The sequence below is a fragment of the Solea senegalensis genome, linkage group LG5 (genome assembly GCF_019176455.1).
Source record: "Solea senegalensis isolate Sse05_10M linkage group LG5, IFAPA_SoseM_1, whole genome shotgun sequence".
Classification (NCBI taxonomy): domain Eukaryota; kingdom Metazoa; phylum Chordata; class Actinopteri; order Pleuronectiformes; family Soleidae; genus Solea; species Solea senegalensis.
The window spans coordinates 14,454,066-14,469,324 of NC_058025.1; the positions used below are offsets into that span (position 1 = coordinate 14,454,066).

Consider the following 15,259-nt stretch of genomic DNA (forward strand, 5'->3'; position numbering starts at 1 on the left):
TTTACACGGTTCCTCTAATCAGGATGATAGTACATAACTACTTTGGGTTCAGTGTTTCATCTCAGCTGGATAAATCTTATAAAATGAAAGTCAGATTTGCATTGTTCTGACATATTCTATAGTTAGCAGAGCTACTGTAACTCTTTGATTTAACTTACATTTATTTTTTTCATTTTTCGTAAATTAAGGATGAAACAAGCTGTTCTAATTTAATGCATGACAGAAATGAGCACACCACAGGTTTTCGAAATGATTACAAATGCACATGCTTTTCTTCACACTCCTCCTGCAACATTTAAGATCCACCCTCATTGCTTCACAAGAAGCAATCTTGGACTTTCAACTGTGTTTGTACTAAATGTTACATCCCCTTTCATTCATTATGTATTGTGAAATGTACCGTGTCAGATGATGTCAGTTCTCTGCTGCTGCAAGCTGGATAACACTGTAACTATGTGTGAATGTAGATAAATGTAAATATTATATATGTATATATTGAATCCTCTTATTTTTCTTATTTTTGATTTAGCCATTCAATGTATGACACATAATTACTTATGTGTCATACATACAGTATAAACACAAAGCACGAAAAGTTACAGTATTTTTGTCATAAAGCTATGTATTTTTTTATTATAATTCTGATGATAGTTCAGTATAAACATCTGCCTTTTCTCTCTTGAACCTCTCTCAGCTTCAGCTGATTAATTTCTCCAGTTTTTTATCATTAAACCACATATATGTGTATATGACAAAGTCTTCTTCTCCACAAAGCATGCATAATGCACTTTTATTAGAAGGCCTACACTTACTGCATCTTTTAAGATGCTATATCACTTTTATAAGTTCTAATTTCATTGTTATTTTCTACAGTTATTTTACATTTATATGCATTTCCACATTCTACACTTCCACACTACATTTTTTAAATTCAATATTCAATTCATATAATTGTGCTTATGCTTGAAAAGTTCAACATAAAAACATTATATCATAATAATCAATATAATAAAATACAGTTTTACAGTTAGTTATGTGTTTACAGTAAAACTGGGCAACTATGATGTGAAATGTCATTACTAATAATTGCAGTGAAAACAAAATAAAATCTTAAAATGGAGATAAGTTGAATAATGAAAAAGTAGTGAGATAAAATCCAAAAATGCGAATTAAAACAAATAAATAATGTGTTCTCTGTTGAATATTTAATATAATATTTCACCTTCAAATATTTTAAATTATGAGGTTGTGTTTGATCATTTGGATTTGTGAATATGAAAATGTTCCTAATATTCCTAAATTACATGTGCTATTATTTTGAAAGACAACCCCGAGTAATTATGTTTTTTCCTTCAAAGTTTCAAAATAAAAGTGGGTCCACTCGATTACATGTGTTTGGTCACGTGACCACGCTACGTTGGAAAGTCGACGTGCGTGACGTAGCCGTGTAGGCTTAGCTAGTTTCCTCAACCAAACAGTCAAGTGATATTGTGAGAAAAAGCTGGTTTGCCGGTAGACAGAGGGGCTTTGTACCCAGGATAAGAGGCACTCAAACCGAGCCGCTCTCATTGTCGCTACCCGACTCTGTCCCCGCTGCTCTGAAACCTGTCCGACTGGAGAAGAAGAAGACGGCGACAAGTAGACTGCTCATAAACGCACCGAAGAAGGCTGGTATTTATTTTGCAGTGGCTGTCGAAAGGCGGGGAATACAAAGCGACGTGCGGTCAGAACCTGTACTTTTTGGACTTGTTCAAGCAAGAACACGGGGTCTTTTTCTGCGAAAACAGTTCGTGCTGCTGTGACTAGTCAGCGGTAGTACATGGATTATCTGGTGAGTAAAATGAGTGTGAACGCAGTGCTGCTGATTGTGTCAGTCAAACACTGGATTTGAACAGTTGGTGTGCGTTGCCAGCTGGGCTCCCCTACAGACAGCGACGTCGCTCAGGTGTACATGATTGTCACTAATGTGCTACTGTGATGCTAATGTCTCAGCTGTAGCCTGTAGCTGTAGCTTCAGAGCTAGGTCTAACCGGTTGACCCAAACCCCAATTTGTTTACATGTGATACATGAAAACTACTCCACCACCTACACCGTTTGCTCAGTGATGTGACATTTAGCTTTAGTTTTTGTTGTGGAAACACTGTTGCTGCTAGAGATAACACTGTGATGTGTGTGTGTGTGTGTTATGAGACTACTACTCTACGTGGATGTGAGACTGTCTGTAAAGTGTGAGAGATTAGTCTCTTACTTCATTGTAGGAATTGGACTATAAATGATGATGTATGATCGAACACTGCCAAAGAAAAGTATCCAAATAGATCTTTTGTGGTAAATTCTTCTTTATTGGGATCCCAACTAGTATTTTTTAAAATTGATTAATCTGTCGATCATTTTCTCAAGTACTCTATTTGTTGTTGGGTCTATAAAATGAATGAAAATATTGATCAGTGTTTAACCTGAATTTTCTTTTTAATTATTAAAGAAAAACACGAGAAAATAGTTGATGAATAATGTAGTAATCGATTTATTGGTGCAGCTTTAGTTTAGTTTAATTCAAAACTGATTAGTTACACATCATATGTGTAGGTGATATATATCGTCGTGCAATAAGATAATCAATATGCCAGGGCAAATGCTAAAGTAAACACAACAATGTAAACAATAAAACTAAAGTAAACAGGCCCTAGCAGTTTCACTCACTGGGCATTGCTACTTTGTTACCTTGCAGCTGCATTTCTTTTCTTCAGTCAGACAGATATCTTGATGTATATGATTTTTTTGTAATATAGTGGTTATCACAGAATTGTTGTATTGTGATATTGTTGGTATCGTGGACTATATGTTGCATATTATATTGTATAGTGAGGTACTAGTCGACAGTTCAAATTCATAACTTGTTCATTCAAAGTGACTGAACAGAGAAATAACAAACATGCACAATACCTTTTTGCATATCATCTTTAACAACAGAAAATGTCATATTTTGTATTGATGTGGGAGATAGGTAAGATAACATAAGATCGCTATCATAAGAACTCTATTCATCCCCCTTAATGGGAATTCAGAGATGGATGCTATTGCATGTTCAGTGCTGTTGCAGGTTCAGCCCTATGTCAGCTGAGATTGGCACAGCGCCCCTGTAACCCTTGTGTGGAGGATAAAGTGGTAGAGGAAGGACAGATCCTGATATAATAATTCTTGTTCATAGCCACACATTGGATATATATTTGATTTAGAGTCATGGTCTGAAGTGACACACATCTAAAAATGGTAACCGACAATCATATTCCTGTTTCCACACAGCGCTGAAAAAAAAGTAATCTAAACGTAGCCCAAGTTCACATAACCAGGTTGAAGTGTGAAGTGCCTTATGTCTGAAGGTGACCCAGGCTCTCCAATGTAGCCAAACAATGAAAAAGTATGTACTTAAAAAGCCTTTGTCTAAATTATCTTTAAAAGAGGCCAACATGCTTTCACCAGAAGTCTTTTTCAGGACAACGTTCAATTCACAATTTACAATCTGATTTGATTCCATTGATGTGATTTATGTCTGAAATCTAATGGTCACAGTTTATTTTCAAACTAAACTTTTTTCTTCAGTAGTCTTTGATCTGATTCATGTCCACGAGGCAGGAATGAGAATGGTCATGTTGGAATCCATGCCTTCAGCATTTTGGTAATTGATTTGCAAAGGAGCAGTAGTATGCCCAAACAACAGTGGAGTAATGTAGTGTGTCACATGATCGATGCAAGACACATTTAGTTATGAATGAGTTGAATCGAAATTAAGCAATGTGTAATGTAATCGTAGCCAAACGTGATATTGAGAGATGGCGATTTTATATCTCATAGGGGGTCATTTGTTGAGAAAAAAAATGATAGTTTTAATACCTGTGACTAAAAATTATGATAACAGCCCACACTGCTTCAGCTTTAGCCTGGGAGATTATAGGTTTTGGGCCTTTGCCCACATTGTAGGGATGGAATGGGTGCTGCTAAAACTGTGCAACAATAGAAAGGAAGCTGTAAATGAAGGCTTTCCCTGGGAGTTTATGAAGCCAGAGGAGGAAAAGAAAGTATACAGAATTGTGCTGTCCTATCATGTGTGGTTGGGTGTGGGGGTCAGAATGACTGTGTGAGATGCAGAGGAACTTGCCCACCCAGTGTTATCAGTTTGTTTATAATATTGGCCTCCCAAGACGTGAGACCTAAAAGGAACTTTGAACCTCCGCTTCACTTAAATCTTGTGTCACAATTACAAAGTCTGATTCTACAACTGGCACCAGAACGGTTGTGCTGTAGTCGACACAGACCTATGAGTGTGGCTTTGTGCCTTGGTGTGGCACATTCATAGTCTACACGAGCTATTTTGTTGTTGGAGGAAAAGCTGTCGCGACCAATGGTGAACACATGGGGTATTTTTAAAGAAAAGCAACCATGTGACATGAACTGAATGAAATCAGTTTCACTCTAAGCTCTCATCTCCTGCAAAGACAGGGCAGCCTTTATGCACACATGCATTGTATAGCATACTTTAAAGTATATTTGTTTTGCAGTTTTTCAGCAACTGGTACTCATGAGGAGCAGTACCTGACATTTAATGTGGTAGTTGGAAGTTGGAAATTTGAAGAACCTTTTCCTTGTCACATCCCCCAGCCCTACTTGCATTCATGTTACATAATGTGAGACCACTTGTTGTAATACAAGAAGTACAAGTGCAGTAAGTCACAACCTCCTAATACTTTTTTTTACTGATATTTGATATATGAACATACCTAAATTTGGGGAAAAATTTATTTTTTCATACATCATTAAAAGAAGATTTTTCCATTTCACACTGTTTTCTGTTGAAAGCACAGCTGTAACTATGTGGAGTGTTAGAGCCGAGTGCTTGGCTGTCCGTAGAGGTCAGGCACTCGATGGGCGCAGGGCCTCGTTTCCTGCTGTGCAACACTGGAAACCGGGCACAAAACCAAACCCAAAATCTATGTCTCTTACTCTTTATGAATCAATAGGAACGTGAAAAGATTTGTGCCTTAATGGCAAAGAGGAATGGAGCCACATAATTATTGTACATTGCTGGGTAATAATAACTTTGTCTTGCCAGTGTTATGACTGTAGTACACAAAAAAATCTGGGCTGTGTTGCATTCTGTTCCAACATGGAGTTAGAGCATGAAGGACTAAACTGCCTGGCCAGTGCAGTGTTTCGTAAAGACCACACAATGTGGGTTCACTGACAGAGGAATTTGGTGCTAGCTGTTGCCATGATACTGTACAGCCCTGCCAAATTACAAGTGTAAAGACTGACCAACTCTTGGATATGGGAAGAATTCTTTGCCACTAGGAACTGAAATGTAATTCTTTATATTATAAAAAAACGTCCTAGTCGCTACAAACGAGCTGATGTTAAAGGTGACATAGAATGCTTGTATCACACATATATGTTAGTTATGGAGGTCTACTTACATATATCAACTTGTTTTCATGATTAAAAACCTCCTAATCGCTGCAAACGAGCCGATCAAAATATCTCCTCACTGACGCTCTCGTCAGCTGTGCTGTTTCAGACCAAAACCACACCCCCAGAACGTGGACTGTGTTGTGATTGGCCAGCCAACGAGAGCTTTCCCACTGTCCTGTGATTGGCCAGGTACCTGGAAGTAACGTAATAGATAGGCCAGCTCTCAGATACACAGCTCCCCCTCTGGCACGGTGGATGCTCTGCATCTCAGCAGCTACAACAAGAGTAGTTCTTCTTCTTCTGCGGTTGAATGTACGCAACCGGATGTGCCCGGACTAGTGCCCGCACCAGGAGGCGCTACGGTGGTGAGAGGAGTGGTGAGGATTTTTGATGACGACATCAAATTAAGGAAGTGCCGATCCGCTTCGCAGAGCCCAGGAAAACAATACAACACTATTTTCTCAGCAGTGGCTGAACTGTTTCTTCTGAAACTTTAGGGTTTCATAAACGAGGCAATGACGCAGATACACACACAAACGCAGCGTTAATTGGAGCTTCCGGTCTATGTGGGCTTTAACGTCTCATCACTGACGTTCTCGTTGCACGCACGACAGACTGGCGTATATAACTAGGTGCATTTGTTTTGTCTCTCTGTGAGAGGGAGAGACAACGTATACTCGAGTTTCACGATATAGTCATTTTCTACATCACACAGACAACAAGCCGCGATATATCGAGTATATTCAATATATCGCCCAGCCCTAATTTGAAATATGAATTTGAACATTTGAAACATTTGAAAACATTTGAAATATAATCTATTGGTTTGAAAGTGTATTTACTTTCTCTTCTCTTCTCTCGATTCAAATTCAGTTCTTAAAATTAAATTTTTGTGTTGCACATCTGTGTCCTGACAGTAAGGCAAAACCAATTATTATAAACATATTATGGGCCACAGATATAAATAATAATGTCTAGTGGCACAGAATTCTCCCCATACTTGGAACTTGCAGACTTCACCAGACAGAACACCCTGTGTATGAACAGTGGCTGACATCAAATAGAGGAAAAATACACTGTTCTTGCATAGATACATTTTAAAAATTCATACCAGAGAATATGAGAGTGTTATTTCGACATACAACCACTGTTGTAATCCCATTGACGTAGTGGATTTTCCATATTGTTATCTGCCTTATGCTTGATTACCATGATGTCAAATACACAAACACGTTTGGGATAATTCTGCTCTTGTGAATCAATAACATTTTAACTCTAACTTTTCTGCCTGATGGCTAAACCTTTGCTATTATGTGTAACTTAACCTACATAATACCTAAACCACAACCCTCCATTGTACCATGTAAAAAACGGAATCTGTTGTTCTCAAGATTAAACCAATAATTCAACGTTTTTTTAAGTGGTTAACTCTTCCCCAAGTTTGAACCACAGGTTTACAGTCACCTGTTCTGTATATTCTGTATACCTATTGGACAGTTTTTAAAATTGAAATATATTTTTTTATTTGGCGTAGTCTAAAGGAAATTGGTAAATGGTAGGTACCCAGACAGTAATTTAAGCCTAAATGTGCAGATTGTAAAGAAGACACATCACCAAAATAAGTAGGTTAGCTAAAAATGATGATGGTTAGGAGAGCCATTGCGATCAAGCTCTTTGTTTTGGACAAACATACGTACGTATGTTAGAGTTTTGCTTGTTGGCCTACCACAGGATACAAAGCCAGTGTAACTTATTTGCTCTGTTTTGTCACCTGTCTGATTGTGTTAGACATTTCAGCCAATCTCTCTAAAAGGCAAATGACCTATCCTGAGGAGAATGGGGTTGTACCAGTTTGGCTCTCCACTAAATTTAGGATACAGTAATTACTGAACCACTACTTAAGCCTTATGAATTACTAGCTAGTTTGCAGCTAGTAGTTTACTCATTTTTGTTGCACCAGACCAACATACGCAATTCCATAGCTAATAAAATCATATCAATCTACAAGTGGTCATCAGCCGCATCAAATGAGCACAACACGCTGGCTATCTTATGCTGTCATAAAGCCACCGTCACCACACTCTGCACTGACCCCTGAGCAAAATATATCAATGAAATGCAAACTTGAAGATGGAGGAAAAGTCCTGTTCAGCTCCGAGCAGTACTCAATTAGGAAGTTTGGGATTTTGATTATTAGGCCACGTCTAAATGGTGGATTCTGTCTCTCAGGACCCCTTTGTGCCTCTTAGTGCCATCATCCTCTCTCTGTGTTTCATTCTGCTGGCAGTTAGCTAGGTTATGCTAGACTTACACCACCTGGTGTAAATTACGAATCTCTACGCAACTGCTAGTAAAAGTGATGCAACCCATTTTAATTTAGAAGTGACTAAAATCTGATTTAGTAAACACTGATTTCTAAGGCTAGTATACATTCAGTGAGAGGTCAATACGCCATCAAAATCTCACAGCATATTTTTTACAAATATGAGGCTAATCATCTACTTGTCTTACTTGAATTAGTGCTGAACTTACTAAATGGAGTGGTCAGTCAAGTTGGCCAGGTTTTTTTTTTAACCCAATCCTATTATTTGGATTGTGTAGCCTCCAGCTGTAAGGTCAAATATTTTTCTGAGCGCAGCAGCATTCTGGAATGTGTTTCCCTGATGTTTAACATGCCAGCACCACATCAGCTAGGTTTTGTGTGCACAGCATTGTTAGCTCAATGCTGTGATTCTCTTGTGTCTGTGGAGAGTTTTCATGAGTCAGAGTCATGGGCTCGTGCAACATCAGTGTTGATGTGGTAGATAAAATAATATTTATGGGGTTTTATAATGCGATGATCAAGCACAAGCACTTTGATATCCTTTTATATTGACATCCGCATTGGTTGATGGACTGTTGCTCTAAACATGCTCTCGTCAACTGTTTTTTATATATTTGTATTACAAGTCATTTCCTGTGGAGGTTTCACAGACGAGCAGCACAGTGAGATTTCAATCTCAATTGACCAACAGCAAGAGTAATATAAATAATATTGCCACATTTGAATATTGCAAGGAATAGTGTGTCGTTCAAACTTGATTTCTTTGAAAAACTACACAATACATTTGTGTGGATAATGGTTAAAGCTGCTATAGACGGGATCACTTGGAAAACTAGGTTGTTAAAAAAGGTATCTTTGGGGATTGTGGCTCTCTGTCCTGAGCTTGAAGTCTAAGTCCAAGCAGTTGGCAGAAAGCAATCCAATTGCTGTATTCACATTTTGCTGAAAGGTTATTATGGAATTATTATTATTATATATATATTTATGGAATTTACATTTTCATGATCCAACAAACCAGTGGGATTTGTCAGCTTATGACAGGTGGGCCCCATGTTTGAGTGAGCGAACCAGTGTGTGTTGTTGGTTTTGGCGATATAATCATACAAAGTATATTTCCTAAAAGGTTGTCAAGTAGTCTTATTGCATTACAGTGGGGCTCTCTGCAGTTTGTCATCAGCTTTTGGGAGTAGCTATTACAAAGTTATCTGAGCTGACCAAAACAAGTTATTTGAACATGACTCAAACTCCTTCCTGAACACAAAGACTTCTGACAAAGTGTCCCACAGCTGTTAGAAATCCTTGTGACCACTGTAAGCTCAAGTGGTGGATCCCTTCATCCTCCTACATTCATAGGAAGCATTGCTTAAATGCTTTATGAAGCTTTGTGTACTATATGGGAATAGTGTGTGGGTTGGTAATGGTGACTAATCCAATTTGCAGTCTTATGCTGTATCCTTAGTTGTCACTAAGTCTCCATCTCTGTGGTGAGGGAGATTCTCACAAACTAAGCTCTAGCTTGTATCCGTCCACTGATCCTTATGAATAGTTTTATCTTTCTTTGAATGGATTCAGGTCATAAACACAAGGAAACCCCTAGGTTTGATCAGTGACAATCTTTCACACCTCTTTATTCAGCTCAGACTTGAAGCTAAATGGCTTTTAGATGAGCTCTGTACTGACAGTTGAGACGGTGAAGTACTGGACTTGTGGTTTTGATCTGACACTGCTGTGCTCGGATACTACTGATCCTCCTCCACCCATTCACTTACTCCAGAGGCTTGGCTTGTGTGTTGCCGTTGGTTACGCTTGTTGGTGAGCACAATGTCGGAGCACATGCAGCTCTCCCTTGCTTTGTGCAGGATTGGGCTTTACACGGTAAGAACATGTAAACATGCTGCTATCTGTTTGTTGGAGACTGCAGGGTTGTGGTGTGCTGTGTATGTGAGCTTGCTGGATTTCATTTTCTTATTTTCACCATGGTTTGATCTTTTATTTTTATGTTTTGAAACAGATACTGACCAAGCAACAGTGGCTGCTGCTTCCCTGTTGCTTAGTCACTGAATAGAGTGCGCTTTGCTTGATTCTAGTGGGTGTCAACACAATATTAAGGTAGAGCAGGTGGTCATTGTCACTGTGATGTAAATGAAATCTACAGAGAACAAGGGTTTGAGTAAATGCTGGTACTCTTAAAATAGAAACAAAGATGGATAATGGCGCCTTATTCCTTAGCTCCATGCAAGTGGCCTGGTAAGTGGTTTCGTTTCACGCAGTCCTAAACACAGAGCAAGTTGTGTTTGTCTCGTTGTCACCTAAACATTAATGTTAATTTTCCCTGTGAAATGTACGTAGGGAAATGCAATTCAGACAAATTGTTCATATTGAGATTTTATTAATAATTTCATGTGGGGTTGTGTGGCAAGTAAATCTGCAGTTTTTGTAGGGAATAATATATATAGCCATGAAATCCCCCATCTCAAGCTGTTGTATTTTAACCAAGGCTGATGACTCATGTTGCATATTGTCAGGTTTGACATTATTTCCTGACTAGCTGGTTAAATTTTCTTCAATGAATCAACAGAGTGGGTTGTTTTTACGAATGAGCACTCAAATAAGATTAAGCTTATGCTTGACATCCATGGTATATATTTAGTATTTATACTGTATCTCTTCCGTGGTTCATCTTTTCAGCCACATATTCAAATATAGGAAATACAGCAGAAGGCTATGAATTCTATTGGAACAGTATAGGTGTCAGAAACCAGTAATCATTTTGTGGATCATGGTGGCAGGTGTAGTTGACACTTTCCATGAGTGTAAAAAGCTACAACACATGGTGAGCACAGCCCAGAGCAGTACTGGTCACAAGCTGCATACTAGTGTCTCACACAAAATTCAAGCAATACTATCCCCTGTGTTTGGCCGTATCACAATGTGCAGGTCGGGTTCATCAGTCAGAAGGTTGGGCAATATTAAAACTGAATGCAGTTTTGTTGCCAGAACTATTGTGGCATGAATCATTTTAAAATTTGAGTTATATTGTATTATGAATAAACCAGTTGGACACAGCATGCCATGTCATGTACGATAGATGCTTCCATGAAATGACAGCAGTTAGAGCTGCAAGAGGCAGGGTTGCTTGGAGGATTGTTGAGTTTCAGGTTATTTACAAACTCATGTTTTTGGATTACACCTCTTTGTCATAAGATCCTCCTATCATATGAGCCCGGACAGAGACACTCATTTTATATGTTAAAGATGACCTGAGGAAATCTGCTAATGACTCTCTGTTAGGCTTTGCAGCATAGAAACTTTATGACCGTGCTGCAGCATCAGAAAAGATGCTTATTCAGTGTAAGTGTGTAGTGAAACAGATGAACAGGAGAACCCTGTCTCACTCTAAGGTTGCATTCACACCAGCCCTTTTTAATCTAACCCTAGTTTGTTTGCTCGGAAAGTCTGGTTCCTTCGATAAATGTAGGTCTCGGTTCGCTTCAAGTGAACCAAATGCAGGAAGCGGACTACAACGCAGGGCATTGTAGGTAAACCAAAACATACGCCGGTGTAGAACAATAGCCAGGAGAAATAGCTGAGCCCATTGTTGCAGTGTGATGTATGTTAGCATAAAACAAAATAAAAATACCCAAGACAGATGGGATTTGATGCAGCTCCAAGTTTTGCTCTTATGTGGTGGAAACAGAAGTTGTCCTGCATTAACCGACAGATCAGCGAGTTTTCTTGTTCATTGTTTGTCTTGTCTTCTTCAGTAATTACTGATGCAGCACCCCCTCAGGTGAGGAGGGGGAAGTTATTCTAAAGGTTTAGTTTGTTTCACTGAAGTGCAGTGTGAAAGCAAACTCTGACCGGCTGAATGTTGTAACCCCCAACTGAGTCCTCAATCGTACCAAGTCTTGCGGACTATTATGAATAATTTGCCCTCTGATTGTTTAAAGCCCTTCATCATGCCACATTTTTATTTGTGATGCTGTTTACAGGGACTAGAGGAGGTGCAGCAATGTAATGCTCTTTCTGATTTACATGTTTTTTTTAATGAAATATTTGATCAGTAATGCCGAAAATGTTTTTTGCCTACTGTACCTTAACATAAGATCAGAGCCAAATTATCATCTGTAAACACATTCAAAAACTTAAAAAACTAACTACATAAACTAAACTAACTATATATGACAAAAAGGTGAATTTGTTGTCAATTCATGCCCATACAATGAATAATGTATGTAATACAAATGTTTAACCATATAAAAATATGAAAAAGAAAAAAAAAAAACATGAACACAAGCATTACAATTAATTTACTCCATCATTTTATACCAGATTTATATCTTTGCTTTGTTGTTTCATCTTATCTTTATCCCTACGCTCCATCAAAAACTCCCACTTGGATTGACACTTTGGATTCTCCCATGTTCCTGTTGATTGTTCTTTGTGAAGTCAGTCACTGTGTACACCAAAAATAACAGAAGAGCCAGCTTGTATTATGCTCTCTATCAATCTGTATAGTTGTAGTCTTAGTGCTGTCTATATAACAGTTGCAGAGAAAGCCTAGGAGTTAGTTTAAATCAATGTTTCTTTCAAACATAAATTGAGGTTTGCCCACTCTCTTTTATCTTCTGGTTCAATCGCCTAATGGAGCCACATTCCATCTTTATAATCTCAGAAGCAGAGGTTAGGCAAATTTAAAGCCAATTAGCCTGTTTTTATATTCTTGCTATGCCAGTAAGTATACTGGCTTAATCTGCATGCTGCCTTCATAATGATGACTATTTCTTTTAGAATACTACATTAACCACAGTGATAATGAGATGAGAGGTACACACATTCAGCAGGTGATTGATCGATTGATTGATTGATCACACACTGGCTTCACAGTAGTTGCTTGGAGAGCTAGTGTTGGCTACTTCAAGTTTCTGTTAGCAATTGTTGAGAATAACTAGAAAACTTCCAGCTAACCACAAACCACACCAACCATCACAAAGAATAAAACAAAGGCAAATCCAGATACCGTGAGTAATCTAATATGTTGTGGTCAGTGTTCAACAAACCAGTAGTGGTCATAAGGTTATCATTGTGGAAAATATGACAATAAACTATAAATGCAAACCCAAGCCTATGAAGTAAACAGTCTCACAAGAATATTCAGAAGAATAGTATAAGCATGTCAGAGTTTTTGCTGACTTTATGTACATTTTTATTCATAACACAAGGTTATAATTTTAATTCAAACGTTGACCTCGATTTTGTTTAAGTTTCTGGGAGCAGCAGGTGCCACGGGACATTAGTATAATGGACCTTGTGCCATGGGCATTGGGCTCCATAGCTACTGCTCTTAAGACCATGTCTTTGCATGTTGCCTTAACCTTTAAGGGTCTAAGTGGTCGTATTAAGCACTTTGTGGTCACCTGATTATGTTATTAATGGGGTGGAAAATGGCTGCTGCATTGGTTTGCTTGCTGTATGCCCCAGGCCCAGGCCACAGCGTTTAGAACAAGAGTGTCAAGGCTGTTTAATGCCTAATCTGGAAAGAAACCCAACAGAGTGTGTCTGGTGAGAATGGCCACATTGTAGTTAAAATGCACACTGGACTGAACCCACACTGATGCTGCTACAGTACCTCCATGGAGCACTTAAAAATAAAATCATTGGATTTCAGAGCTGAAATATGAGATTAGGTTGATCAAAGTTTTGAAGTTGTTTTCTATAATTTTATTTAAATACGTACTTTTACATTTTGGAAATGAAAACGGTGTCCTCTAATAGGTCCCACAAGCATTAAAGTTCAGGTTTTGAGTAGTTTCAACTATGACCTTCCTGGAGGCTGCAGATTGTGGTGTATTGTGCTGTATATTTTGTCCATTCACATAAATAATGAATGGCTCAATATAAATACTTCATTATTGCAATAATTACAAAAATATGTAGCTTTTACAGATATAAGTAGTAGTAGTGATTGTAGATGTATGTGTCTTACAGCTGCCACCACAGTGGTAACACCTGTATCCTGTTTACTTCAGGAAAATGAAATGAATGAGCATTATACCAAATATGTAAATGTCTCTGGTCTAATGACAACATATCATTTACCTTCAATCAAGTAACAGAAGCCAAAAATTATTTTGAATCAAAACATCGTTGTTACAAAAATACAGTAATTGCTGTGCTGTGTTATTCACATGTAATGTTTATGTGGAGTCCAAAATAGAACTGCAGCCTTTTCTTTTTTCTTCAACATGATTGCCTCTGTATCATTTGACATGGGCTATATTTGACACCTGATTGATGTGATTTTGTTTTTTGTCTTCTGGATATCCATGCTCTGTCACTCCAGAGCTTTCTCTTCTTGTTACCACTGGTAGCATGTTTGTCTTCACTTATCAGCTGTGAGTAACTGCCTTCTCCTGTTACCCTTTCACACACATGCACACATACGCTAATGTGCTGTGTTTAATTAATAAAAATTATCCCAAGTGACTAATTTAACTAACTAGGGAAAATCCATACCCAAGGGTTTTTGTCATACACGTTAGAATGTGTAATAAAATAACACTTAGAAATTATCTTTAGAGACCATCTTTTTGGAATTTTGTTTCTCCTTAAACTGTAGAAGTAGGAATATGCCACTTGTAATGTTTGGTGTTGGTCTGAATAAGAAATTCTATCAGCACTTTCCAGGGGAAATCCCAACAACTACCTCTGAAATGTTTGTTGGCAGAGAAAAAAGGGCAGCCCATTTTCAGGAAGAGGTATTTTTAGCTTTCTCAACAAGTATCTCAACTTGAGATACTTAAGGCTTTGTGTGTAGTCTACTCCTCTTTTTAAAACCTTATCTCTAACATGAACTAGAAATGTAGAAATGCTCCATCTGTTGTTTCTGGAACAACTACATTTGTTATTCATTAAGTAAAGTGTACAGCACAACAATTCTGCATGTGTTTTTTTTTATATATTTCAAATGGTCTCCTAAAGCTTTTTTGAGCTAAGGTGGAATTAAGTACAATAATGTGTTTAATGTATTTTTTAAACCCTTAAGGCACATTAACCTGAAAAGTGTGTTTGTGTAATGTAAAATGAGTCACTGACAGGTTTTTGCAGCTTTGCAAATACATCCCTTTTCTCACACTGTGTAAACAACGTACATTTGTAATATGCTTCCGTTTTTTTGAAAAGCAGGATGGGAGCAGCCTTTGCCCCATCCTGGGCCACAAATATCCCACACTTCCAAATAACCACACGGCCTGTTGGGATGATGCTTGGGCATAGAGCCCATCCTCAGTGGTTTGTTTTGTTGTGTCAAGGACATTTTAGGAAGGAATTTGTGAACAACAAAGAATAGCTTCCTGCTGGAGATGTATTGGCTGATAAAGCAGGGGTGACACCACCTCTGGGGTTTGTGTGCCACGTATACCAGGAACCAGGACAAGACTTCTTTTAGCACCACATCCTTTCCAATTGCATTT

General features: G+C 38.1%; 1 protein-coding gene across 2 annotated transcripts in view; it reads left to right on the plus strand.

Moving 5' to 3' along the window:
• Positions 1–1,435: 1,435 nt before the first annotated feature.
• Positions 1,436–15,259, plus strand: part of LOC122769593 (ADP-ribosylation factor-like protein 15) — a 92,446-nt gene continuing 78,622 nt past the window's right edge. Inside the window, exon 1 of one of the 2 annotated variants that reach the window (XM_044026237.1) lies at positions 1,436–1,831. In XM_044026237.1, the coding sequence (XP_043882172.1) occupies positions 1,820–1,831 (12 nt within the window). In that variant the 5' untranslated portion in view covers positions 1,436–1,819. Of the gene's footprint in view, positions 1,832–9,492; positions 9,663–15,259 lie in introns of those variants that run through there. The other variant, XM_044026236.1, reaches the window with a different exon arrangement.